Source organism: Stegostoma tigrinum, chromosome 22, assembly GCF_030684315.1.
Source record: "Stegostoma tigrinum isolate sSteTig4 chromosome 22, sSteTig4.hap1, whole genome shotgun sequence".
NCBI classification, from domain to species: domain Eukaryota; kingdom Metazoa; phylum Chordata; class Chondrichthyes; order Orectolobiformes; family Stegostomatidae; genus Stegostoma; species Stegostoma tigrinum.
The window spans coordinates 51,646,414-51,673,769 of NC_081375.1; the positions used below are offsets into that span (position 1 = coordinate 51,646,414).

A 27,356-nucleotide genomic window follows, 5' to 3' on the forward strand; every position below is an offset into this window, starting at 1 on the left:
ACACCCTTACCATCTCTCTATTTCTCCGTTCACCCTCGCATCCAGCTAGATCTTCCTAAACCATCTGTTTGTGCCCAGCCCCGGTGGGGAATAAATACAGTGAGAGAGAGGCACAGAGACAGCAGTACTTTTATCCCTTTCGGGTCCTGGGTGTTGTGTCTTTTGCTTACTCCAGGAGCTAACCCAGCTAGAGGAACGATAACTGTCCAGGTATGATGCCCAGTTATTATGAAGTCTGAGGTGATCTTGATGGACCAGTTGGTTTTCCTCTGCCTGCCAATTTTGTATGTAAAGATAAGGTTTCCTGATATTTTCAGCATTAAGAGCACTCCAAAATTGCTAAATAATCAAGGGATTAAAAGGAGGAGTGAAAATAAATTCAATGACTAACTCCAGAGGAAAAAGTACTTTGGGGCTAAAGACCCACAAATCCACTGGACCTGATTAGAAACATCCTGCTCCATAGAGAGAGGACACACTCTGAGTAATCTTCCAAGAATCCTTAGATTCTGGAAAAGACCCAGAGGATTGGAAAATTGCCAATATTGTACTTTTATTTTAAAAGAAACGTAAAAAACAAACAGGTAACCGTAGGTCAGTTGGCTTAGCACCTGTTACTGGGAAAATGTTAGATTGTTAGATGCAACAGCAGAGAATTTAGAAATATCACGTGTTCAGCAATCTAATAAGATAAGAGCCCCCATGGTATTAGAAACGGTATATCAGCACAAATAGAGGCCTGTTCAATTAATAAAACACAGATCTGGGATAAGAGGGACATTTTCAGGATGGCAACCTGTAACTATTGGAGTGCCCCAAGGGCCTGTACAGGGCCATAATCATTTACGATGGGCATAGGTGTAAGGAGACAGGGGAAAGACTTAAAAGCGACCTAAGGGGAAACTTTTTCATGCAGAGGGTGGTGTGTGTATTGAACGATCAGCCAGAGGAAGTGGAGGAGGCTGGTACAGTTGTAACATTTAAAAAGAATCTGGATGGGTATATAAATAGGAAAGGTTTAGAGGGATATGGGCCGAATGCTGGCAAATGGGGCTAAATTTAGGACACCTGGTTGGCGTGGACAAGATGGACCGAAGGGTCAGCTGTGTTATATATCTCTATGACTCTTATATTAATGATTTGGATGAGCAAATTGACTGTATTACAGCCAAGTTTGCAGAATGACACAAAAGGAGGTGGAAAGGCAAGTAGTGAGGATGGCAGGATATAGGCAAGTTGAGTGAGTGGGCAAAAATTTGGCAGATGGAAAATAATGTGGGAAAATGTAAGATCATGCACTTTGGCAGGAAGAATAGAGAAGGTGAATATTATTTAAATTGAGATAGATTGCAGGAATCTACAACACAGATAGATTTGGCAGTCCTTGGGCATAAATCTCAAAGTTCATGCAAGCAAGGTAGATAGAATGTTATCTTGTATTTCAAAAGGATTGGGAGTATATAAAAAGGGAAGTCTTGCTGAAACTATACAAAGCGGTAGATAGACCACAGTTGTGAACAGTTCTGGTCCCCCTTACCTGAGGAAGTACATATTGGCATTGGAGGCAGGGCACAGAAGGTTCACTAGGTTGATTCTGAGTATAGAGGTATTGTATTATGAGGAGAAGTTGAGTATGTGGAGTCTGTGCTCGTACATAATTCTTAGCCGACTTGGCAGTTTAGATGTGAGCCTGTGGGAGAATCTAGGACCACGGGGAATAATCACATTATAAAGAGTTGCTCATTTAAGATGAGGATGAATTTCTTCAGAGTAGTGAATCTATGGAATTCTTCACCGCAGAGCAGTGTAGAGTCGAGAATAAGTATATTCAAGGCTGAGGTATACAGATTGAGTCAAAAGGAGTCAAGGGTTATGAAGGCAAAGACAGAATAGGGAAATTGAGGATTATTAGATCAGTCATCTCATTGAGGCTGCTCTGCCATTCAATGTACTAAAATATCTACTCTGTTCTTAAATCTTATGGTCTAACTCCAGGCAGTCACTATTTGAAAGGAATAGTGATACTTCCTGGGGCATCCAAATAAAATGCTGGTTTAAGAAACAAAGCTAGTGCCCTTCCAGACAACATCCTGTTTCTCTTACCTGTGTGCAGAACAATGAAACAGGTCATCACCTTCTGAGCCAGCAATAAGCCATTGGAATACTTGCCAAACCACATGGGCGCTCCGTCTGCAGAACTAAAGCGAAACCACAAGATAACACATGATGGTCACAGGGATGTTTGGCCATCTCACAGCCTCGCCACTCCCACCCTGGTAGCAACAGAACGTGACTACAATTCAAGCAAGTTGTCCGTCCTCATTAGCAAGTGCTGAGTCAACAAAGGTAACTCCCACTATACTCAGGCTTGAGAGAGGGGCTGATACTCTAGATGTGGGAATTAAACCAGGAACAAACACTGCTTCATCAATGGGTATATTAAAGCAGCCCAGATATATTCCGGAAATAAGCACATACTGCAGGCTTCAATGATCATGCTTCTCATGCTCTTGGCTCTAAGGTGATGAAGGGTGTGATATCATTCCTGCTGCTCTTCAGGGACAGGCGCATGTTGACCTTTATATCTTTCTTAGCTGGTGAATGTTAAGACCATCTACAGCCATGACTAGGATTACGATCAGCACAGACTCAAGCCCGTTATGCTTAGATTGGTTCAATACCGCTCTGTAAACTGGGGGTGGGCTGTACAGACAAATGACAGCAGATTTTTTATTGTAAAAAGCACTGATAGTTCTGGGGTTAGCATTCAGGATGAGTTCCTTGCTGATAGACCAAATGCTAGCGACTGAGCTTTGCTCAAAGGGTTGACAACTCAAATGCGGTCACTCCCCAGCCTTTTAGTGAGGAAACCACTTGCACAGTAACTGGGTCTATGTTTGTGAGATGGTTATTTAGCTCAGATGGCTGGATGAGTGGTTTGTAATCCAGAGTAATTCCAAAAGCATGGGTTCAATTCCTGCTAACAAAGTGTGGAGCTGGATGAACACAGCAGACCAAGCAGCATCTCAGGAGCACAAAAGCTGACGTTTCGGGCCTAGACCCTTCATCAGAGACCCTCTCTGAAGAAGGGTCTAGGCCCGAAACATCAGCTTTTGTGCTCCTGAGATGCCGCTTGGCCTGCTGTATTCATCCAGCTCCACACATTGTTATCTTGGATTCTCCAGCATCTGCAGTTCCCATTATCACTGGTTCAATTCTTGCACTGGCTAACATTAAAATGAAGGACCTCCTGTTCATCATCTTCCCTTGGTTGGAGAGAGGTTAAGGCATCACCAGTAACCTGTCTCCTTCTAACAAGAAATCAGCACTCTGGTCCAGTCGGACTACTGCAACTTAATATATATGTATCAATGCTAAGAACATAGTGCAGTGCTTTACCGTGTGAACATGCTTTGCGTTATGTTGTTAAAATCAGCCAGTTTTATCCCTAGTAAAAGACTTGTAAGCAACTCGTAATAAAGCATACAGCTGCACAGCTCAAAATAATCCTGCAGCCAGAATCTAGTCACTGAAAGAATTATACTTTGAGGTTGGGGTGGAGAGCAGCATTCCCACACTTCACACATTGCATACTGAAATTGATTTGACACTGGTAAATATCTTTTACAATGCGGCCTCCAGAATTAATAAATATTAAATGTAATTTTAACATCCCACTATAGTTTACTGCCACCTGTTGAACAACACATTGAACTGCACAGGGTCAGACACATTGACAGTACAAATGATGTGAAGCATTAGCTTATTTTGCAACGAACACAAAAGTTTAAAACAAATTCAGAGGTGAGGTACAACTTCAAACTCTTTACAAAGCAGACTTTGATCACCATTAAAGTGGGGGATAAACTCAAGAGACTACACAAATTCATCTAAAATATTCCTAGCATTTTTCATTCCATAAAATGATTGTTCTCAATAGCAGATGATAAGGTGTAGAGATGGATGAACACAGCAGGCATTTCTGAAGAAGGGTCTAGGCCCAAAACATCAGCTTTCCTGCTCTGTTCATCCAGCTCTACACCTTGTTATCGCAGATTCTCCAGCATCTGCAGTTCCTAGTATCTCTGTTCTCGATAGCAACTATTTTTATGGGAGTGTATTTCACAGACTTAATGTGAAATGTTTTGAAATTAATAGATAATTGTACTTATTTTGTTGTCCATTAAGTGATTTTATTAGCACTTACTTAATAATTTAACTTTGATTGGTGCAAAATGCACAACTTGACTTTTATTTGACATAGCTCAGTTTTACTCAGTAAACTCATAGACCCACATTTGTTCCCTCTTCAGTTCATTCCTTCAGAAAGATCACACCACAACATCTCAGCCTCAACAAAACACAAAGGGCCATGCCTTCACTGTGGAAATTAATACCATACTTGGGATCTCTGACTGTTGGGGGCTGTTCTGTGAATATGGAAATTCCATAGTTTGCACCTGCAACACGTCCTGTTTCAAGGTGTTGTTCCTATCAAATCAGCTTTTGTAAATGAAAGCGTTCATTAACCCTTTTTCCTATTTCACAAATACGGATGTGACATTTTATTTCATATGGTTTTGCTTTAAATTTCTGTTTTCTTAGTCTGTTATTGGAGAAGACTACATTTTGCCTCGGAGGACTTACAGCCACTTATGATAACAAACAAAAACTCAGTTTTTTGGAATGGAAGTTTTCAGAAAGACCTGGACATAAACCTCAGTCAGCACTGGTCCAATTTTGGAAGGTCAAACTTAAATGCTGAATATAGGATTAAAGGCAGGATTTTCGGCAGTGTGGAGGAACAGCGCTCCCTGAAAGTTGCCACCCAAGTTGATAAGGTTGTTAAGAAAGCATATGGTGTTTTGGCTTTCATTAACAGGGGGATCGAGTTTAAGTGCTGCGAGGTTTTGCTGCAGCTCTACAAAACCCTGGTGAGACCACACTTGGAATAGTGTGTCCAGTTCTGGTCGCTCTATTATAGGAAAGATGTGGAGGCTTTGGAGAGAGTGCAAAGGTGGTTTACCAGGATGCTGCCTGGACTGGAGGGCTTGTCTTACGAGGAGAGGTTGACTGAGCTCGGACTTTTCTCTCTGGAGAGAAGGAGGAAGAGAGGTGACCTGATCGAGGTGTACAAGGTAATGAGAGGCATGGATAGAGTCGATAGCCAGAGACTTTTCCCCAGGGCAGGATTAACTGCCACGAGGGGTCATAGTTTTAAGGTGTTAGGAGGAAGGTATAGAGGAGACGTCAGAGGGAGGTTCTTCACCCAGAGAGTTCTGAGCGCATGGAATACTTTGCCAGTGGTAGTCATGGAAGCAGGGTCATTAGTGACATTTAAGCGACTGCTGGACGTGCACATGGACAGTAGTGAATTGAGAGGAATGTAGGTTAGGTTATTTTATTTTTGGATTAGGATTAATCCACGGCACAACATCGTGGGCCGAAGGGCCTGTACTGTGCTGTACTTTTCTATGTTCTATGTTCTAAAAGGCAATTCTCTCATCTCTCAAGTAAGACTGCAGATTCAAGTTCCATTCCAGAGATCCAAACAAAATCTCAGGTGATCCCACAAAGTTTTCTGAAGAGTAGTGGAACTCTGACTGATGTTCTGGCCAATTTTTACTCCTCAGCCCACATCACAAAAATAACGCTGTTTACTACCTCATGACAAGCCCTTCCTCGCACTTGAGAATTGCAAGTTAGCCAGGAAGGACCTAAAGAGAAATCTAAGAAGAACCAGGAGGGGACTTGAGAAGTCTTTGGCAGGTGGGATCAAGGAAAACCCTAAAACTTTCTATAGGTATGTCAAGAACAAAAGAATGACTAGAGTAATATTAGGGCCAGTCAAGGACAGTAGTGGGAAATTGTGCGTGGAGTCCAAAGAGATAGGAGAGATGCTAAATGAATATTTTTCATCAGCATTCACACAAAAAAGGCAATGTTGTCAGGGAGAATACTGAGATACAGGCTATTAGACTAGATGGGATTGAGATTTCACAAGGTGGTGTTAGCAATTCTGGAAGGTGTGAAAATAGATAAGTCCCCTGGGCCGGATGGGATGTATCCTAGGATTCTCTGGGAAGCTAGGGAGGAGATCGCAGAGCCTTTGGCTTTGATCTTTATGTCATCATTATCTTCAGGAATAGTGCTAGAAGACTGGAGGATAGCAAATGTTGTCCCCTTGTTCAAAGAGGAGAGGAGGGACAATCCTGGTAATTATAGACCAGTGAGCCTTACTTTGGTTGTGGGTAAAGTATTGGAAAGGATAAGAGATAGGATTTATAATCATCAAGAAAGGAATAATTTGAATAAGGATCGTCAACACGGTTTTGTGAAGGGTAGGTTGTGCCTCACAAACCTTATTGAGATCTTTGAGAAAGTGACTAAACAGGTGGATGAGGGTAAAAGCAGTTGATGTCGTGTATATGGATTTCAGTAAAGTGTTTGATAAGGTTCCCACGGTAGGCTATTGCATATAATACGGAGTCATGGGATTGAGGGTGATTTAGCAGCTTTAATCAAAAATTGGCGAGTTGGCAGAAGACAGAGGGTGGTGGTTGATGGGAAATATTCATCCTGGAGTTCAGTTACGAGTGGTGTACCGCAAGGATCTGTTTTGGGGCCACTGCTGTTTATCATTTTTTTTTAAAAAAGACTGGGATGAGGGCGTAGAAGGATGGGCTAGTAAATTTGCGGATGACACTAATGTCGGTAGAGTTGTGGATAGTGCGGAAGGATGTTGCAGTTACAGAGGGACACAGATAGGCTGCAGAGATGGTCTGAGAGGTGGAAAATGGAGGTTAATGCAGAAAAGTGTGAGGTGATTCACTTTGGAAGGAGTAACAAGAATACAGAGTACTGGGCTAATGGTAAGGTTCTTGATAGCGTGGATGAGCAGAGAGATCTCGGTGTCTGTGTGCATAGATCCCTGAAAGTTGCCACCCAGGTTGATAGGGTTGTTAAGAAGGCGTACAGTGTGTTAGGTTTTATTGGTAGAGGGATTGCATTTCGGAGCCATGAGGTCATGTTACAGCTGTACAAAAATCTGATGCGGCCGCACTCGGAGTACTGTGTACAGTTCTGGTCACCGCATCATAGGAAGGATGTGGAAGCATTGGAAAGTGTGCAGAAGAGATTTACCAGGATGTTGCTTGGTATGGAGGGAAGGTCTTATGAGGAAAGGCTGAGGGACTTGAGGCTATTTTCGCTAGAGAGATGAAGGTTAAGAGGTGACCTAATAGAGACATACAAGATGATCAGAGGATTAGATAGGGTGGACAGTGACAGCCTTTACCTCGGATGGTGATGGCTAGCATGAGGGGACATAGCTTTAAATTGAGGGGTGATAGACATAGCACAGATGTCAGAGGTAGGTTCCTTACTCAGAGTAGTAAGGGTGTGGAAATGCCCTGCCTGCAACAGTAGTAGACCCGCCAAGTTTAAGGGCATTTAAACGGTCATTGGGTAAACATATGGATGATAATGGAATAGTGTAGGTTAGATGGGCTTCAGATTGGTTGCACAGGTCAGCGCAACATCGAGGGCCACTGCACTGCACTGTAGTGTTCTACATTCTACCGTTTGTGGGGTCTTGCAGCATCTAACTTGTGAGGCTGCGTGTTTCCTAAAGATGTCAGGACATTCTAAATTATCATGTAAGGTGCTAAAGAAATGCACATCTTTCTTTGTGTGGAGCTGCTGGAGTTAGTGACGAACAGACTGTCCTTTACCCTCACTCACCTGTTCATTATGGATGTGCAGCTGGTAACATTGAAGGAATTGGACTTTTTACAAAATTCCTGCAGCATGAACCCAAAGCAAATGAGGTAGGCAAAAATAGTGATGCTGAATTTGATGAAGAAGCACACTAGAAAGTGTTGCTGAGTCTGCAGAAAGGAACAGACAATGTTTGTCATTTCAAAGATTAGATTAAATGTACATTTCTATAGTATTAGGATCACTCATGATAATTTACTTTTTGAAGGCAAGACAAGCATAAAAGTGATTTGTTCCTGACACATTACAGATGTTTACATTTATCCCAAGTAGTGAGACCTATTAATTACATTGCATTAACAAAATTGAGAAAAAATGATAATTTTGGTTTGTTTGTTTGTGGAACAGGACGGCATCAAACGCATGCCTCAGCAGCAGTTAGTTTGACAAGCATATCCTCACCTAACACCCAAATATGAGCAGTGAGGTACAGGCTCACTGGATTGTGATCAGGACTGCAAATACGGACTGCTCTTTGTCTTAAGATTAGGGAGATTGGATCCTCGGGTAACACTTCCGCCACCACCTTCACTGAAATCAGGGAACTCTGCAATATGTGGAACTGGAATCTGGATCCTCTTGTAGCAGCCTGAAGTCATCCTTTGGGAGGGATGAAGTGGAGACAGAGGCAGACAGGGAAATCTGTTTGGTGCAGCACTGGTTTGGAAGTGCAGTCTTAACAATGGAGTCCACTTGGTGAGTTTAGGGTGGGGGGAGAAGGGAAACAAAGAAATGCAATGAAATAAAAGATACCATTTATTGGGCATATTTAGAAAGGTGTGTTCTTAAAATTAAAAATGGCAACATTCTTGTGACACCACTCCAGTATCAGTTTGCCTGTGTAAAAGATTTTCTGCAACAGTTTAATAAGTGAGTGGACAATTGAAAAAGGGTTCTACTGAATTACTGTAATGGAAATGGAACCAATCAGAAATTTGTGCCACAGTTTTGCATCATTCAAGATTCTGTGGAAAAGCCATATTATCAGAGATTAACACACAAAGCTTAAGTTACAGGTAGTTGTAGGTACGGCCATCCACATAAACATTCTCTTTTGTTTAATACAAATGATCAGGTAGATCAGTATCCATACAAAAGGACCATAGGGCCTTGCACTGTTCCAAGTGGTCTCACCTTTTTTGGAATGAATACAAAGTTCTTTCCCGTTGCCACTGTCATCACCGAACTATCTGGTGGCTTCCCCAACAGTGCAGCACTGACGACAAAACAAAACTGACAATAAAAACACAGTTTGGGATGATGATTACTTTTTTTGCTTGCTTTCATTTTTAAATAGGTTCAATCGCCACTTTCTAACTCTAAGTGCTGCTCACAATTGAGCTTTTTTGGCATGCAGCAGCACATTTTAAAATAACTCTTGTTATTTTGTTTTGCATCATACACCATTTCTCTTTCAAGGGCATCAGAAGACTGCTCCTTCAAAATCTACGCCAAAATAGTCAGCAGTAAAAGGGTCACTGCTTTTGGATTTCTTCCCCTCTCTTCCTCTCCTCAATATGGCAAAACCCCTCACGCACTGCAGTGTGAGGCAAACAGTTCACTTCAGATTATACAATGATGCAAAAAAATGCAAGATCCAGATTTTCATTGCCCTTTGTGCAAGCATATACTCTTCAAATCACCCTAGAACAGATTAGAAATAGAAAGAGCTCTAATTACTCAGTATCCACAAGAGAAAACCAGTGACCTTTCATCAGTTCTAATTGGAAGGCACATTAATTTTAGATAGCTCATTTGGACAGATGCAAATATGGGTGTTATCTCTGGCTCTAAAATTTAGAATTCTCCACCCAGACAGCTGTACTGAGTTGTTGGATGTATTAGAGAGTGGGTGATAGATTTATGCGAACAAAAGGAATCTGGGAAGCAAGGTTAGGGCAGGAAAGTGGAATTGATGCATAAACTCAGCCATGATCCTAGTCGGTGGTACAGCAGGCTCAGGGTGAGGCTGTCACACAGCCTACACCTACTCCTTTTTCTCACGTTCTTGTAAGGTCAACATTCCATCAGTTTGTTGATTTTTCAGTGACTTTTTTTTTAAAACACGTCTTCCCCAAATGGCCTCTTTCTATTTTTTAAATGCAGTTACCTTAAGTTGCTGATACTATTAGAAAGCTTGGTATTTACTTCTGAATTCACCGAGGCCACATTGCTAAAACTCCCAGGCCCACAAAATCCAAATGAACAAGAAAGAACAGGACCACCAAACTTGCAGTTTTGAAACAAATTAAGCAAAAACTATAATTTGATTTTACAGGAAATTGTGCTTGTGCTAGTAAAGATGCAAACGTACATAGGCTAAGAACAAGGAGATGGGATTCCAGTCCTCAAATGGGTTTATCCACTTGTACTATCAGACATAATTAGTATATGCATGTAGTGGACTCGTAGAGGTGCACAACACAGGAACAGACCCTTTGGTCCAACTCGTCCATGCCAACCAGATACATTTTAGTCCCATTTGCCAGCATTTGGCCCATATCTCTCTAAATCTTCCTATTCATGTATCCATCCAGATGCCGCTTAAATATTGTAATTGTACCATCCTCCATCAACTGCTCTTGCAGCTCGCTCCACAGGTGCAATACCCTCTGCATGAAAAAGTTGTCCCTTAGGTCCCTTTTAAATCTTACCCTTTTCATATTAAGCCTTTGCCCTCTAGTTTTGGGCTCTGCTGCGCTGGGAAAACAGCTTGGAAACTGAACAGTTTTATTCTAATATCCAAGATACTTGACTTCAGTTACTTGGATTCAGTCACTTACTGGCGACCCTGGGATCTTGCTTCCTACAGCAGAGAAAGGGTTTTACATGAAGGATTCTGATTAAGTAAATAAGCAGCCTACTTTGGCTTGGTGTGGCAGGGAAGAGAAAAGAGTAGGGATATAGAAGTAATTCATAAAACTCATTAGCTTTTAAATTAAAACTAGATGGCACCTTAAGAGGAAAGATTTGCCAGGCCAATTGGATAATCCCTTTAAAGAGAAAGGGCAGACTGAATGGCTACTTCCTGTACTGGATTGGAACACAGATTCGAAATATTCTTTCATCAAAATTGTGCTCCATTTGTTCCCAACAGGAACAATCATTCCTAACCTGTAACTACAGTGAAAACCTAAGTGTTTTCTTTTTGGATTACTGGTAGAACGCACACTTACCTCAGCAATGGGTAGCAGAAGCAGGACAGCCAGAGAACATCAGTGGTGCCAAGTGGAGGAGGCAGCTGAACCAGACAGGCCAAAAACTGCTCAAACACAGACAGCTCAGTATTATTGAGGCATCATGCCCTCTAGTCTGCACTGGCAAGCAAGGAAAGCAAAATGCTGCATACAATTATCGGTCAATGATATATACCAGCAGCCAACACTATTCAACTGGTGTAACTCTGGGTAATGACCTTAAGACAAGAAAAAACAGAACCAAAGCTCACACTCAGAAATGCTCTTGCTGAGTAGAGGGATGATCTCTTGCAACTGAACTTCCCAAACACAGCCAAGGCTCATGCCACAGATTGGGCTAGCCTGTGAGGTTCAAGATAGGGGTTTGCGTTTCATCACTTAAAGTAGGTGTGGTCTGAGAGAGATGTCAAGAGGAACCCAGCCAGAGGCCAATGAGCACGTTTGATTGTGAAACAAAGTACCACTTACTACAACAATGGCCCTAAAGAGAGGCTGTGTTTCTTTGGATCACCAGTTGCATACATTTTCAGCATTGTATACTGTATTTAAGCAATTAAATAGTAATTAATAATAGTAATGGAGGAATCCAGATTAGTGGAATGTGGAGGAAGTAAAAAAAAATGATTTTCCTACCTGAATGAGGACTAAAGTAAGCTGGCATTGTAAAAGGAAGAGGAAGCATTTCCTGATTCCATAGGTTGTGTGCCGTGCCTGTGGATAAATGGGAATTCCTCTGGTTAAACTGGAATGAAGTTGTGTTCAGTTTGTTGTTTAGATTATATCATCTGCAGGTTACACAAAAACATGATACACTTCAGTGGTCTTAGCATTCTTGCTGCATGAAAAGATTGATTATTGCACCGGCTTAATAGAAGTCTCCATTTGGTACTAGTTTGTAGGGAGGTACTCAGCAGAATTTAATGATCTGGCTTCAGGGTTAACACAGCTACAGCATAATAACTAAGATTTGAAATGTAGAGGAGTCTATTTTGCACTTGCGCTTTTCTATCGTGAAGCTCCTTCCACTGAGAGGTGTAGGCAAATCATGCATGCCTCAAGCAGCCTGTTTTCCACCTGCAAAATCTACTGGGAAGTTAGAGATTATGCCTCTGCAATTTCCCCAGTACCTTAAAAACAAGCAGGAAATTTACCACAACAATTTTGAAAATATCACAAGATTAAAAGGTCCAACCGTCCAATGTTAGATTATTCCCAACAAGCAATCTTCTTACACAATTAAGCTGTCTGTTGATTCCACTCATCTTACCTGCTTAGTTTGTCATCCCTTTAGTATGGTCTTCTAAATCACAGGGATCAGGCTCACAGCACAAAAGGAAAATAAAATCAAGAGCAAACCGATATTTAGACCTTTGGTAATATCAGGTAACTATGGGGTTGGTTAGCTCAGTTGCTGGATGGCTGATTTGCAACATAAAGTCGTCAATAATGCAGGCATGATGATCTTCAGGTTAAACCCATCCCCAATCGTCGGTCTCTAATGACAGAGTGGCCCTAATGTCCAAAAGGACTATGGGGGTGTTACCTTTCTTTTATTAAGAAACTGGACTACTTTGAGGGATAATCAACAATTTAACTTCCCCTAAAACAATATCACAATATTATGATGACAGTTTTCATATTAGGTCAAAATTACACATGGTATGCAATACATCAAAAGCCATTCCGGACAAAACTGACTAAGTCTCTGATGAAGGGTCTAGGCCCAAAATGTCAGCTTTCTGTGCTCCTGAGATGCTGCTTGGCCTGCTGTGTTCATCCAGCTCCACACTTTGTTATCTAAAACTGACTAAAGCTCAGGTTTCCTGACACTCTCACAATGGTTTAATTCTTACTCAAGATTGAAGTGAGCAGTGAACCTTAAGTATTCACAAACTTCAGTCTTTCACCACAGTCTGTGCAGGACAAAGCCTTTATCAAATTGCCATCAGCACACCAATCTCTTCAACAATGTTATCACAGTTCAAAGATTAAATCATGCCATTTATATGGGACATCTTTATCACCATCTTAAGGACTATATTGTACAGCAAAACAAGACCAAATTTTGGAGAAGTCCAACCATTAAGCATTGTAAAATTAAAGGCCCTTCATGGTGGATGACAATTTAGATTCTGCCACAAGTATATGATTCAAGTTTTTCTTTTGAACGAATGCAGCACTAAGGGATTGGTGCTACTAGAGGTACCTCCCCACTTTCAGATGCGACATTAAATTGTGGCTGGTTATGCCTTCTCAGACCAATGTGAAAAGGTGCTGTGCACTACTCTGAACAGCAGCACAGGAATGTGCCCCAGTACTTTAACAAGTGCACCTCAAATACAACTATAACAAATTGGTCTAAATTTTCCAACGTGGGGAGTGGTGAGTGACTCAACTTTAGCTGATGCACCCTGGCATGTACATATGCAGTAACACCTTGATTGCTGCTTGCTTCCTTACAACAATGGGATAAGATGGTTGTATCCATTAGCTACAAAATATTTAATGGGTTAGAAAAAGTAAATACAGGTAAGAGGTTTCCCTTTGTTGAGTCTAGAACCAAGGGGAACAATTTAACTATAAAGGGAATGCTTAGGTCCGAGATAAGGAGATTTTCTTAAAACTCAAAAGGTCGTTAATCTCTGGAACTCTCAAGCCCAAAGGGATGTGGAAGCTCAGTCAGAGTATATCTGAAGTAGAGGTTAATAAAGTTTTGCTCATTAATAGCAGAAGGCTTACAGGAAAGCATAGGTAAAAAGTATTGCATTCTCCAACCAGTCATCATAGTATTAAATGGCAGTGCACGCTCAATTCACTGAGTGACCTACTTCTTTTCTATGGAGAGTTGGCAAACATGCTACCACAGGAAACAGTCAAAGTGAGTAGTATACATTGGCTTAGAGTGGAAGGTTGATAAATACAAGACAGAAAAGAATAGTTGCTTATAATCATAGCATTTGATGATGCAGGGTCAAAGGCGCATGAACACCAGTATAGATTTATTGAGGAATTACCAGTTTCTGTGTCATAAACAACCCAAATCTATAGGTTCACATGAGACTAAAAAAAATTTCTTTAGCGTTCTGGTTCTGTTCTTACTTTTCTGGTGCATGCACTTTACATGAAGTATTTTGTCGTTTTAGATGTATCTCAAACACCTGAGGCAACAACAGTGCTGCTCCAACCTGGCAACAGATATCAAACACTTTCCATGCCGAGAGTATATATTTATGTATTTTACAAATGAAACTGAAATATATTTTTGAACGGGATTTACTTACAGCAGAGAGATAAAAATAATTGCTTAGCTACACAGTTGAAAGTAAGTTAAAAATAGGAATATATTATCATAGATCTGTAACTAGCTTATACCCCAATCATCTTTCTTTCAAAATTCTCTCATTTTTCATCTAATGTTTTACTTATCAAAATGCATTTCCAATCAACCTACTCCAGTTCAACTTATCATCTGTCTATTTCCTTTTAGACTTTTAGACAGTCCAGTCTGCATCTAATCTAGGACATCGGTTCAGTTAAAGGCACTGACTCTGATAACTAAAATTGCAACAGCTTTATACAATGGGGTGGTGAGCAGTTTAGTCAGGTAGGATTACCTTGTTATATGCGCACACATACATACATCCAAGCTGGTACACACACCTGTTCGATGAGTTTAATGATGCTGATACTCTCCTCCTGGTGAAAGGAAATGGAACAGGGCAGGCTATTTAAGAGGCCAGATAGTTGCAGAGGTGTAAGTTCATCAGGATCAAATGAAACATTGGCACTGGTGGCGTAGCCAAAGGTCTCCCAGGAACATCGAGATGGGTAAAGCGGATCCAGTGCAACACTATTAATAAAAATTGTAGTTAATGATACACAAGTTGAAGAATAGGTATTGCATGTTACAAAGTGACTGCCAAATTTGTTCATGCAGCATCTGTATAACATGGGAGATCAACACTATGATTTCAAGTGAAAGAGTGAGCAAGCTGCTTGTCAGGGAGCAGTACTCCACTTCCTTGGTTTTCTCCTGCTATCGCATGGCTGTAAATAGCATCCTTAAGTGCACAGTACTGTAAAGACAGCACATAAAACAACACCGGAAGTTATCCAATCAGTAGTTTGCATGTTGTTCAGTCCATTTGATTCTTTATTCTGAGATTGGCAGTTTTGTAATTTGTCTGCTCTCTCCCACATCAATTTTTCCCAGCTTTAGTAAAATGTTTGTTATTCAGTGGCTGATGAATAGGACACGTAGGGAATTCAAACCAACTTCCACTAGACGTGACAATACTTTTAAGACTTGCAAAGTTTGATGCATATGATGCGTGAACAGGAGTGTGCCTCCTGATGTTATACAATAGGTTTGTTCCCTTCCTTTTGGTGCATCACCTCTCACCTTGAAATTCTTCCACACAAAATTGCCCAAGTGCTTGTCTTATACACATCAGAAAGCAAAGCCACAAAACTTAACTGAGTCAGTGTGCAGCAGAGATAATATGAACTGCAGATGCTGGAGAATCCAAGATAATAAAAAGTGTGAAGCTGGATGAACACAGCAGGCCAAGCAGCATCTTAGGAGCACAAAAGCTGACGTTTCGGGCCTAGACCCTTGCCTTTGTTTCAATCAACAAAACAGACACACCTGGAAAAAGCAGATTCCTGATCTTCTGCAGATGCTGAAAGGCTGCTTGTTAACCAAATTACAACTGCACTCTTCCCAACAGGGGGTGTGGGGTGCCAACCTCTCAAGCGATTCAAGGCAACAGCTCAGCAGCACCCTTCTCCGGAGCAATTAGAGATGGACAATAATCCAGCCGACATTATCACTCTGCCTCCACCTCCCCTGTGCCTGAGCTTTCTAACCTCTTCTAAACGCATTCTGTTAGTACTACTTGGCTGATTTTTTCCATCCCTAAATCCGGGGTTTCTGACAAGAGATAACCAGGGTGGCCGAGATTGGCTAGTAAACTGAAGATTGAAAATTTGGATTTTGCCTTAGCCCAGCAACACAACGCAGTTTTCATCATCAGTAACCACTGTGGGGAAAAGAACTTCTGAAACAAACCTGTCAGCCTCGTCGATAAAACAATGCTCCTAATGATCCTGAGATAATGAGGTGTAGAGCTGGATAAAGACAGCAGGCCAAACAGCATTAGGCAAGCAGGAAGGCTGACGTTTTGGGTCTGGGCCCTTCTTCACAAGGGTCCAGACCTGAAACGTCAGCTTTCCTGCTCCTCTGATGCTGCTTGGCCTGCTATATTCATCCAGCTCTACACCTTGTTATCTCAGATTCTCCAGCATCAGAAGTTCTTACTATCTCCTAATGATACTACTTTCTTTTTACTTGTGAGGCAGCTGGTGGAGTCACTTCTCTCCTTTACAAAATCAAACTGAGAACAGATTCTGAAATTACTCTGAATAAAAGTTCACTGAGGTTGTTTCCTTTCCCAACCAAGTGCTTCACTGAAAACAAGAAGATGCTGGCGATCTCAGCAAGTCAGGCAGCATCCATGGAGAGAAAGCAAGCTGGCGTTTCAAATCTAGATGATTTTTCATCAGAGCTGAAGTGACATGTGGAGGGGGCAGCATTTATGTAACTGGGGGGCACTGGAGTGCTGGAGCAGAAAGAATGTTGACAGTTCATATTAGGTAATTGGAATCTGAGCTATCGACTTCCTTTCTCCCTCAGCACTCCACACTCCTGCTATTGCATAAATGCTGCACCCTCTACATTTCACTTCAGCTCCGATGAAAAGTCTTTCTCTCCAGGGATGCTGCCTGGCCTGCTGTGATCTCCAGCATTTTTTGTTTTTAGTTCAGTTTCCAGCAACTGCAGTAATTTGCTCCTACAACTGCTTCACCGTTTGCTCTCTAAGTAGCTCAAATGGGGAAAAAAAGGGTATCAGAGATAATGGGAACAGCAGATGCTGGAGAATCCAAGATAATAAAGTGTGAAGCTGGATGAACACAGCAGGCCAGGCAGCATCTCAGGAGCACAAAAGCTGACGTTTTGGGCCTAGACCATTCATCAGAAAGGGTCTAGGCCTGAAACATCAGTTTTTGTGCTCCTGAGATGCTGCTTGGCCTGCTGCGTTTATCCAGCTTCACACTTTATTATCTGGGCAAAAAAAGGCTTTGCTTGAGCACACAGCATCCATACATTTCCTCCCTGAACATGTTTGACGTCACACTGCTTTTTAAATTATGGACCATATAATGCTGAGAGATTCCTACCCCTGTACCCAGGTCTGGACAACCCACCCAAGTCTACGGCACTTAATCCCTGCAGCACAATGTTTTGTAAATAAACTGTGCCGAAGAGTGGAGAACAGGACCCTTACCCAATGTCACTCTGCAGGAAAAGACAGTTATTCCTGAAGTTGGCAGAGCTGCCCAGGCAGCAGATCACCTCCCCGTACTCTTGCATGATCTTCATCATTTCACACATTGCTGCATAGGAAAGTGCAATTGCAAAATAAAACAGAACACACTATCAGGGAATTATGTAAAACTTAATGCCTTCTCACCTCATTGCAATCAAAATTGTTCTCTCTCTTACTCAGCACATTGTTTCTGCAGGCCTTCAAGCCGTGGAACTTCTCAGCTGGTCCCAATTTTTCCCTTTCCAGCCAATTACAATCTGTTAAAGCTTGGGGTGATCTAATAACTTGGTTTCTGACTCTGCACTCTGTACAAGTTTGTTGGAGTCCAGTGTTACTGGTTTTGGCCCTTCATTGGGTTACTCAGTAAAACCAAGAAATTTATGAATAAGTTCCCAGGGTGATAATTACGAGGCCAGGTGACTTTTGGGAAACATCACCAGGATGAGACACCTTGTGTGCATGCCATCTCTGGTCCAGGCCTATGGAGTGAAATTGAACATTGCATAGCTTCCTGCCTTACAAATTCAGGCAAACAAACTGTTTAATTGACAGAATTGCTGGAACTGACAAATGTAAAAACATGACTGGATGAGCAGCCTGGGGATGTAGCTACCAAAGTCAGTGGTTCAATCTATAAAACTAGTTTGAAATACTAGAATTGTTTGCCTCCTTGTAACTGCCAAATTAAACTTGCTGGGTTCCTGTGATTTGACTGCTTAGTCCAAATGAGGTTTTGAGAGCCAGCATCAGATAGCACGGAACAATCCATTTGGCCCACTCTGTTTGCACTGGCTCTTTTGAAAGGACCATTACAGCTGTGCTCTCTTTCCTTAGAGTCTGATATTCTGATATGTGTTCACTCCCTTTCAAATGTTACTGTTGGAGTCACTTTCACCAGCCTTTCAGGAAGTGAAAATTGCAAGAATTTTTAAAAAAATAAATCCTTACTTTCTGTACCCCTGCCTCCCCTGGAATATTTTGCCAATGGAATCTTAAATTATGGTTTTTCAGCTACTGACCTCAAGTACAACATGTCCAAGATTTTTTAATTTAAAAAATGGGATTGGGTGTGACAGGCAAGGCCAGCATGTGTTGTCCATCCCTAATTGCATTTGAAATGAATGGTTTGGTCACTTCAATCACAAACATCACCAGAGTCATGTATAGGCTAAATGAGTAAAGCAGACTGTCCTCCGTGGAAGGAATTAGTGAATTACATTCATAATCGATGATTGTTTCATGATATTAGCTTTCAGTTCAGATTTTTATCCCAGCTGTCTTGATGGCATTTTAACCTATGCCAGCGCAGCATTAGCCCTAGCTTCTGGATTACCAGTTCAATGTCATTACCACTGCGCCACTATCTGCCCACGGCTAAATGCCTACACACGTGATGCTCACTTACTGTCTTGAGTGCAGTCTGTGAACAAAGGGACCAGTAAAGGCACATTATCAATATTCTGGAGATGAGGCCGCACTTGATGGATCCCTCGCGGCAATTTAGCCTAAGGAAAAGAAAGGCAATATCTCATTTATTGATTGCACTTATAAAAAGCACACGCACTTTACAGGGCTGTCTGGTGGCTATACTAGAAATACCCAAAGCATACTTCATAGAAATCGAGACCACTGAGGTCTGGAATTTCTCAGCTTGTGGACTAAATGGTGCCACCATAGAGGTTGGGGGAACAAGAGATCCTCTATCAAAGACCAAATAAACGCATTTCCCCAGGGGCCCACAACATCACGAGAGCTCTAGCAGCATCAGTAGAGGGCCGTGAGTGAGTAAACTGTTAGCCCTGTCAATCAAGAATATGGATCAAAGAAAAACAAATGAGAAACAGCTTAACAAGAAAAACAAAAATATACCCCACAGACTAATCTGGCCCTTTACAATTTGCTTCTTTGACCAAGCCAATGGTCACCTATCCAAAACCTTGACGTGGTTCGCCTTGGCATGTTTTTACTAAATTAGAGGCACTATATAAATGAACACAATGTTCAATCTGTGTTGTGCAAATTGTTCAAAGTGGTTTCTCCATATTCAGTCTTAATTATCTGGGTTTGAGAGAGATTGGAAACTCTTTTCAATAATAACATAGTTGTTAGGCTGCAGCAGTTCCAGTTTTTAAATGTACTTATAAAGCCTCTGCCTTTGCTCCTACCATTACATCGATGAAGCTGCAGTGACCTAAAGTTTCAGTTTGAATCTGAAGTAGTAATTTACTTAAAAGAACTGGCCACAAATTCCACAGTTACTTTAGCGACAACGTGGACAGTTCCATCATTAACTAGCACCTTACCCTATTATGATCTTCCAGAAAGCTGGGCACATCACTGTCTGTGGGTTGGAAGCTAATGAGGTCAGAATGTCTTTCTTCTTCCATTAGCAAAGCTCCCTCTGCATCATCCTTTGAATCTATGTATTTTTTAAAAAAGTATACTGAATTAAGTGCAAAAAGGATACAACACAGTTGAGTCACCCCCACTGAAGTAAAGAAACATGCCAACTGACATCCTCCACCAATTCAAATTTACTTTTCATTCTTAAATGGGATAACTGTATTCCAAATTGGTCTTGAATGGAGCAAAGTTGAAAGTCAATTACATTACTGCAGACCTGGGAATTACATATAGACTAGACAAGGTATGGATGCAGATTTTGTTCCCTAAAGCACATTAACGAACCAAACTGATTTTACAACAATTGATGACAGGCTAGGATTTGGACTAGGGTTGACGGATGATACTTTCTTGGTCACCATTACTGACATGAGTTTTCAATAGATATTTTACAGATTCAACTCCACTGCTTTCATTACCTATGATAAAAAGAGTTAGTTGATGATGGTTGATAGCCAATTGAAGACAAACAGTTCATAAACTTCAATGGTCCTGTACAACTTTATGAAATCACAGCATCTGCCTTGACTTTACTGCAACACAGATATTTAGTGTTGAGCAAGAATTACACCTGTTACACAGAAAAGTAGCACATTCCCTACCCTGAGGAAGGTCATCACGCAGAGAGCCTGTGTGGCTTGGGCTGGACTGTGGGATCTCTGAGCCAGGGCCTCCACTGTATGGTAGCAGAGAGATATGGCAGTTCCATCCTGTTTCTAAACCCATCTTCTCTGCAAACACCTGGGCCAAAGGGATCGATTATTAACAGAAGGTGAGTGAGTGCAATTGAATTATTTAACTTTCAGATACTTTGAGGGGGAATTGGGGATGGGGATGGGGTGGAGGCTGTGAAGGAAGAGAGGAGAGCATAAGATTTCGCTACAAGATATTTCAAAAGATATATCAGAGAATTTCTTCTCCCACCCCCTCACTAGCAAAACAAGCAATATAATTTACAAAGGTCTTTGCAGTAAAAATAAATCTCTAATACTACTTTTAATAAGGAAGATGAGTGTGTGTAGTGCTTTTCCAATCCTTGCTGCATTCCACATCACATTACAGGTCATTCTGATCCTATCATGTGACTTGAGGTCAACTACAGCTTTAAAACAACAATCAAATTTCACTCAGCAGCAACATATAAGGTAATAATGCAGATAAGCTGTTCATGATGGTGCTGGTTGAAAGATCAATGTTTGGACAAGATGCCAGGACAGCTTCCAACATTCTCCAATAGTGCCATGAAATATTCCTTTTGAGCCGGGAAACAAGGCCTCCATTTAACATCTTATCTGAAAAATCCAACCAGCAATGTAGCACTTCCTCAGTATTGTACTGAAGAATTACCCTAGGCTATCTGCTCAGTTCTGCAGTAAGTGAACTATTACTGAAAGTTAACAAACTCAGAAAAACACATTGAAAACACCAGTGGAATGTTGGTCTTAATCTCTAAAGGGCTGAAACAAAGTCATATGGGTTATCCCTACAGCTATAGAAAGCTCTGGTTAGATCCCTTCTGTAGGACCACACTGAGTTCATCAACAGTACCTTACGAAGGATATAGTGGCCTTGGAAAGGCAGTGGGTGTAGCATAGATTAAACAAAACAATCCGGGTGGGAATGGTTAATTATGAAGACAGGTTTACAAAGTAGACTTGTATTCCTTGAATATAAAAAGAGAGTTGATAGGATAAAGGGAGAACAACCTTCACTGGGAGACTCCTGAACAAGGAGTCATAACTTATAAGCTAGAGCTGGGCCATTCCGGGGGTAGCGCTAGAGTGAATTTCTTTACACAAATAGCAGAAAGCATCTGAAATACAAAAGCTAGTAAGGCTCGGTGAAGAGAAGATTTCAAAAAACTTAAGCCTGATAATTTGTAGGCAAGGGCTTTAAGAGATACAGAACCAAGGTGAGTTCGACAGTGCTAAAATAAAGACTTGCTGAGATACAATTGAAACAGGATAGAGATGATGAGTCTAGTTCTGTTCAGTTCCACATCCCTAATGCACAGTATCTAACACTTGGAACAAAATCAATTTCAGATGAGATTAAAGTAATGCAAATACTTGAAACTTAAATGGAAATCCTGGAGTCAAGGATTCAATTTTAATGAAGCTTTCTTTTTAAACCTCTCCCATCTCTGCTTTGAGGGAATTTAATGCTTAAAGCAGATTGAGTTCTGTAGGCTGTAGTCATCAACATTAACTTTAATGTCAGCACAGAATAATCAGTACCAAACCTGCAAGTTTCCTTAAATTACTCACTTGCCTCAACAATACAGGGAGATGAGCACTGAACTCTCAAAGTCTAATGAATAAACGCTAATTGTTTGGTCTGAAATCTGATCTCAAGCAGTGATGAACCACAGCTTGTTTCACACCTGTCTGATCAAATTTTCCAAGAACCTCCAGAAGAATGAAGCCAGATCACTGGATTATTCATTACAGTGTTCTGTGCTACTACTGAACACCAATCGTATTCCCATGCTTTTCAGTGTCGACTGGAGCTTAGAACACACATACCCCAATCAGATGCTCTCTGCAAATATTCAATATATTTTCAATTTTGTCATGACTCACAGCACTTAATTTAGCAGGCAGAAGTCAGAGCTACTATTCCAAAACATAGTTCTGCGAAAAATATTTCAGCTGCCCAGGCATTACCCATTAATGGTATTTACTGACATGGGCTACAGAAAAACCTCAGTTAATTCACAGCTTCTGATGCACCTGTTACTCTACATAGTTTAGTTAGCCCGGTGCAACACCGAGGTCTGGGAAGTCTTGGTGTCGATATTGGATGAATTTCTACATATACCTCAATCCTACGGTGCATGAAACAAGTATGCATTATTATAACATGAGAAACAGAAACAGGAAGAGAGTATTTGGTCTCTTGAGCCTGCTGTGCCAGTCAATAGGATTGTATGGCTTTAATTCCTTTTGTCTGTTTCCTGTAACCTTGAACTCTCAACATATCAAAAATGTGTTGCAACCTTGAATGTATTCATTGATCCAGCCTCCAATGTTCTCTGGGGAAGGAAATTCCAAGCACTAACAAGCCTCAAAGAAGGAATTCAACATCTGATGTAAATGGAAGAGCTCTTATTTTGAAACTGTGCCCCCACCAACACCCAGTCCCAGATTTCCTTATCCTTGCAGTATCTGCCCTGTCAAGCCCCATCAGAACCATGTATGTTTCAATAAGATCACATCTCATTTTTCCAAAACTCATGAGGTGTAGACCCAAGCCACTTAACCTTTCCTCATATGATAAATCCTTCATCCCAGGAATCAGCCGTGTGAATTTTCACTAAACTGCCACCGTGGCGTAAGCTGGGGAGAGACTGCAACCAGCTGTTACAGATTCACACATTTATCTCCTGCAAGTGTGCAAATATCTTGCTGAAATGTATGCAAGAAACACCATTAAACTGCCACTGATCTGCTTTCACTACAGGCTTGAATACCACACTGCACTCAAATATAGATACCATAGTCTTTTGGTTAAAAGGGCAAAAACCAAAAATGCCGACAGTACCTTGCTTTTTAACTCATCTTCCAGGGAGAAGTAGACGAACCTGATGCATGCATTGACGAGCCCATCGATTAGCCGGACTATGTCAGACCGAGCCTGATACTGGGAGGAGACCATTCCTATGAAGATCTGTCCACTCAAAGCTTGGATGCAGTCTTCCTTCTCCATCACTTCCACTATCCCTTCTGAAACAATCCAACAGTTGTGCTAAGTAAACATTAAGGTTTACATGAACACATATGAATAATTTATAATCATATCATCTTGAATGCAACAAAAATGCTGACACCCTTCAAGGTTGAGAGTGGGCGTAGCTGGATAAAAGGCAGCGAGAAAGAAGGAACAAAATGATGTACTGCCATGAAAAAGATGGAGGAACTCGATTCAAAAGTAACTTCCAAAAAGGAACTTAATGGCTTTTCAGGGTTACGCACCCAGTTGTGTGTCTTTGAAACAGCTATTCAATGTGCCAAATTGCGCCCTTTTGTGTTGACTGATACCATAGTATCCTTCCCAGGTTGGGAAGTGCTCCCAGGCTGCACCCAGTCCATCTACCGCAGAGTCAGCAACGTGAAAGAGCAAATTACATCTCCAACAAATGATAGTTTAATGCAGTGCTCCATAGTGCTTTGCGCAGTAAGTTCTTAAAAACTTCTTCTCAGAGTTTGAGGCGCTACAAGTGACAGCTGTATCACAAAAATGAAAGCTAATGACCATCTCCACCAAGTGTCTAACTGCCTCAGGTAGACCAACATGAATAACGGTGATAGGTGAGCAAGCCTGAAGCTGGGTATTCCACAATGAAGGTATCATCATCTGACTCCACAAAGCCTGTCCACCATCTACAAGGCACCAGTCAGGAGTTTGATGTGAAATTCTCCGCTTGCCAGGATGAGTGCAGCCCCAGCAACATCCAAAGGTTGACATAATCCAAGACAAAGCAGTCTATTTGACCGACACCCATACCCTCATGTGCTTTCCAGTCCTGCCACCACCAGCACACTGTGATGTGTGTAGGCCAAAGCTTTTTTTGATGCACCTTTCAAATCAACAATCTCTACCATCCAGAAAAACAAGCATGGACTGGGAGCAGTTGTTCCATGGTAAGGGAACTATAGACATGTGGAGATGGTTTAAGGAACAGTTGTTGGGAGTGATGAGTAAATATGTCCCTCTGAGACAGGCAAGAAGGGGTAAGATAAAGGAACCTTGGATGACGAGAGCGGTGGAGCTTCTAGTGAAAAGGAAGAAGGTAGCTTACATAAGGTGGAGGAAGCTAGGGTCAAGTTCAGCTAGAGAGGATTACATGCAGGCAAGGAAGGAGCTCAAAAATGGTCTGAGGAGAGCCAGGAGGGGGCACGAGAAAGGCTTGGCAGAAGGAATCCGGGAAAACACAAAGGCATTTTACACTTACGTGAGGAATAAGAGAATGGTCAAAGAAAGAGTAGGGCCAATCAGGGATAGCATAGGGAACTTGTGTGTGGAGCCTGAGGAGGTAGGGGAAGCCCTAAATGAGTTTTTTGCTTCTGTCTTTACGAAAGAATCGAACTGTGTAGTGAATGAAACCTTTGAAGAGCAGGTGTGCATGCTGGAATGGATAGAGATAGAGGAAGCTGATGTACTGAAAATTTTGTCAAACATTAAGATTGACAAGTCGCCAGGCCCGGATCAGATTTGTCCTCGGCTGCTTTGGGAAGCGAGAAATGCAATTGCTTCGCCACTTGCGAAGATCTTTGCATCCTCGCTCTCCACTGGAGTCGTACCTGAGGACTGGAGAGAGGCAAATGTAATTCCTCTCTTCAAGAAAGGAAATAGGGAAATCCCCGGCAATTATAGACCGGTAAGTCTCACGTCTGTCGTCTGCAAGGTGTTAGAATGGATTCTGAGGGATAAGATTTATGACCATCTGGAAGAGCATGGCTTGATCAAATACAGTCAACACGGCTTTGTGAGGGGTAGGTCATGCCTTACAAACCTTATCGAGTTTTTTGAGGATGTGACTAGTAAGGTTGATGAGGGTCGAGCTGTGGATGTGGTGTATATGGACTTCAGTAAGGCATTTGATAAGGTTCCCCATGGAAGGCTCATTCAGAAGGTCAGGAGGAATGGGATACAGGGGAACTTAGCTGCTTGGATACAGAATTGGCTGGCCAACAGAAGACAGCGTGTGGTAGTAGAAGGAAAATATTCTGCCTGGAAGTCAGTGGTGAGTGGGGTTCCACAGGGCTCTGTCCTTGGGCCTCTACTGTTTGTAATTTTTATTAATGACTTGGACGAGGGAATTGAAGGATGGGTCAGCAAGTTTGCAGACGACACAAAGGTCGGAGGTGTCGTTGACAGTGTAGAGGGCTGTTGTAGGCTGCAGCGGGACATTGACAGGATGCAGAGATGGGCTGAGAGGTGGCAGATGGAGTTCAACCTGGATAAATGCGAGGTGATGCATTTTGGAAGGTCGAATTTGAAAGCTGAGTACAGGATTAAGGATAGGATTCTTGGCAGCGTGGAGGAACAGAGGGATCTTGGTGTGCAGATACATAGATCCCTTAAAATGGCCACCCAAGTGGACAGGGTTGTTAAGAAAGCATATGGTGTTTTGGCTTTCATTAACAGGGGGATTGAGTTTAAGAGTCGTGAGATCTTGTTGCAGCTCTATAAAACTTTGGTTAGACCGCACTTGGAATACTGCGTCCAGTTCTGGGCGCCCTATTATAGGAAAGATGTGGATGCTTTGGAGAGGGTTCAGAGGAGGTTTACCAGGATGCTGCCTGGACTGGAGGGCTTATCTTATGAAGAGAGGTTGACTGAGCTCGGTCTCTTTTCATTGGAGAAAAGGAGGAGGAGAGGGGACCTAATTGAGGTATACAAGATAATGAGAGGCATAGATAGAGTCGATAGCCAGAGACTATTTCCCAGGGCAGAAATGGCTAGCACGAGGGGTCATAGTTTTAAGCTGGTTGGTGGAAAGTATAGAGGGGATGTCAGAGGCAGGTTCTTTACGCAGAGAGTTGTGAGAGCATGGAATGCGTTGCCAGCAGCAGTTGTGGAAGCAAGGTCATTGGGGTCATTTAAGAGACTGCTGGACATGTATATGGTCACAGAAATTTGAGGGTGCATCCATGAGGATCAATGGTCGGCACAACATTGTGGGCTGAAGGGCCTGTTCTGTGCTGTACTGTTCTATGTTCTATGTTCAAGCAACAGACACTTGGGATCACCATCAAGTTCCCAATCAAGTTAAATTTCACCCACCTTGGAAATGTGTCGTTATTCCTTCATACAAGTCAAAACTCTGGAACGTTTGCCTCAGGAAAGCAACCAACATTATCAAAACCTCTCCCACCCTGGTTATGCTCTCTTCCATCAGGCAGAATGTACGAACAGATTTAAGAACAGCTTCTTCCCTGCTGGTACCAGACTTATGAACGGACCTCTACAGAACTGATCTTTCTCTGTGCCTTCTCTGTTGCTGTAATACTATACTCTGCGCTCTGTTCTATTACCCTGAGGTACTCATGTAAGGTAAGATCTGTACAGTCAGTATGCAAAACTATTTTTCACTATCTCAGTACATGTGACAATAATAAATCAAATCAAACCAAATTCACGTGGAGGATCCCTGGCACATTCTCAAAGCCAACCAAAGATAGGCAACAAATGCTGGTTCCGACAGCAACTCACACTTCCATGAACTGATAAACCAGTAATGCTAGACTAGATTTCTATATTTACATCATTTTAAGTTAGTTTTAAGCCATTTGTTTCAGATGGTTCAGTACCCACATGGAAATAATATTAATTGAAAAGTGCACACTTCAGAGCACTTTAGACACAGCTGATTCTCTTTTAGTGTGTCTGAATTCGGAGACACGTTGCTTTAGTGAAAAGCTGAGTGGCCAGATATTCTGGGGCATCTGTGCAGGCTGCCCTTCAGCTTGGTTATATTTGGCAAAGACCTGGATTATTTGGCATATGAAAAGAAAAAGGCATTCTGTGTAAAACACTTGCACCATGATGCACTGAATACACTGGCAAATGAAGAACACTGTCT

The 27,356-nt window shown here is 41.8% G+C and overlaps 1 protein-coding gene across 6 annotated transcripts in view; it reads right to left on the minus strand.

Moving 5' to 3' along the window:
• The window catches only part of tmem94 (transmembrane protein 94), a 127,900-nt gene that overhangs the window by 14,166 nt on the left and 86,378 nt on the right, over positions 1 to 27,356 (minus strand). For 5 of the 6 annotated variants that reach the window (XM_048554903.2, XM_059653825.1, XM_048554902.2 and 2 more), the window contains 11 exons: positions 23,312 to 23,493; positions 20,371 to 20,509; positions 19,669 to 19,784; positions 18,771 to 18,870; positions 17,324 to 17,432; positions 14,637 to 14,826; positions 11,610 to 11,687; positions 10,956 to 11,041; positions 8,914 to 8,995; positions 7,744 to 7,889; positions 2,104 to 2,198 (listed from right to left, as the gene is read on the minus strand). In XM_048554903.2, coding sequence (XP_048410860.2) covers positions 2,104 to 2,198; positions 7,744 to 7,889; positions 8,914 to 8,995; positions 10,956 to 11,041; positions 11,610 to 11,687; positions 14,637 to 14,826; positions 17,324 to 17,432; positions 18,771 to 18,870; positions 19,669 to 19,784; positions 20,371 to 20,509; positions 23,312 to 23,493 — 1,323 coding nt within the window. Of the gene's footprint in view, positions 1 to 2,103; positions 2,199 to 7,743; positions 7,890 to 8,913; positions 9,013 to 10,955; positions 11,042 to 11,609; positions 11,688 to 14,636; positions 14,827 to 17,323; positions 17,433 to 18,770; positions 18,871 to 19,668; positions 19,785 to 20,370; positions 20,510 to 23,311; positions 23,494 to 27,356 lie in introns of those variants that run through there. The other variant, XM_059653826.1, reaches the window with a different exon arrangement.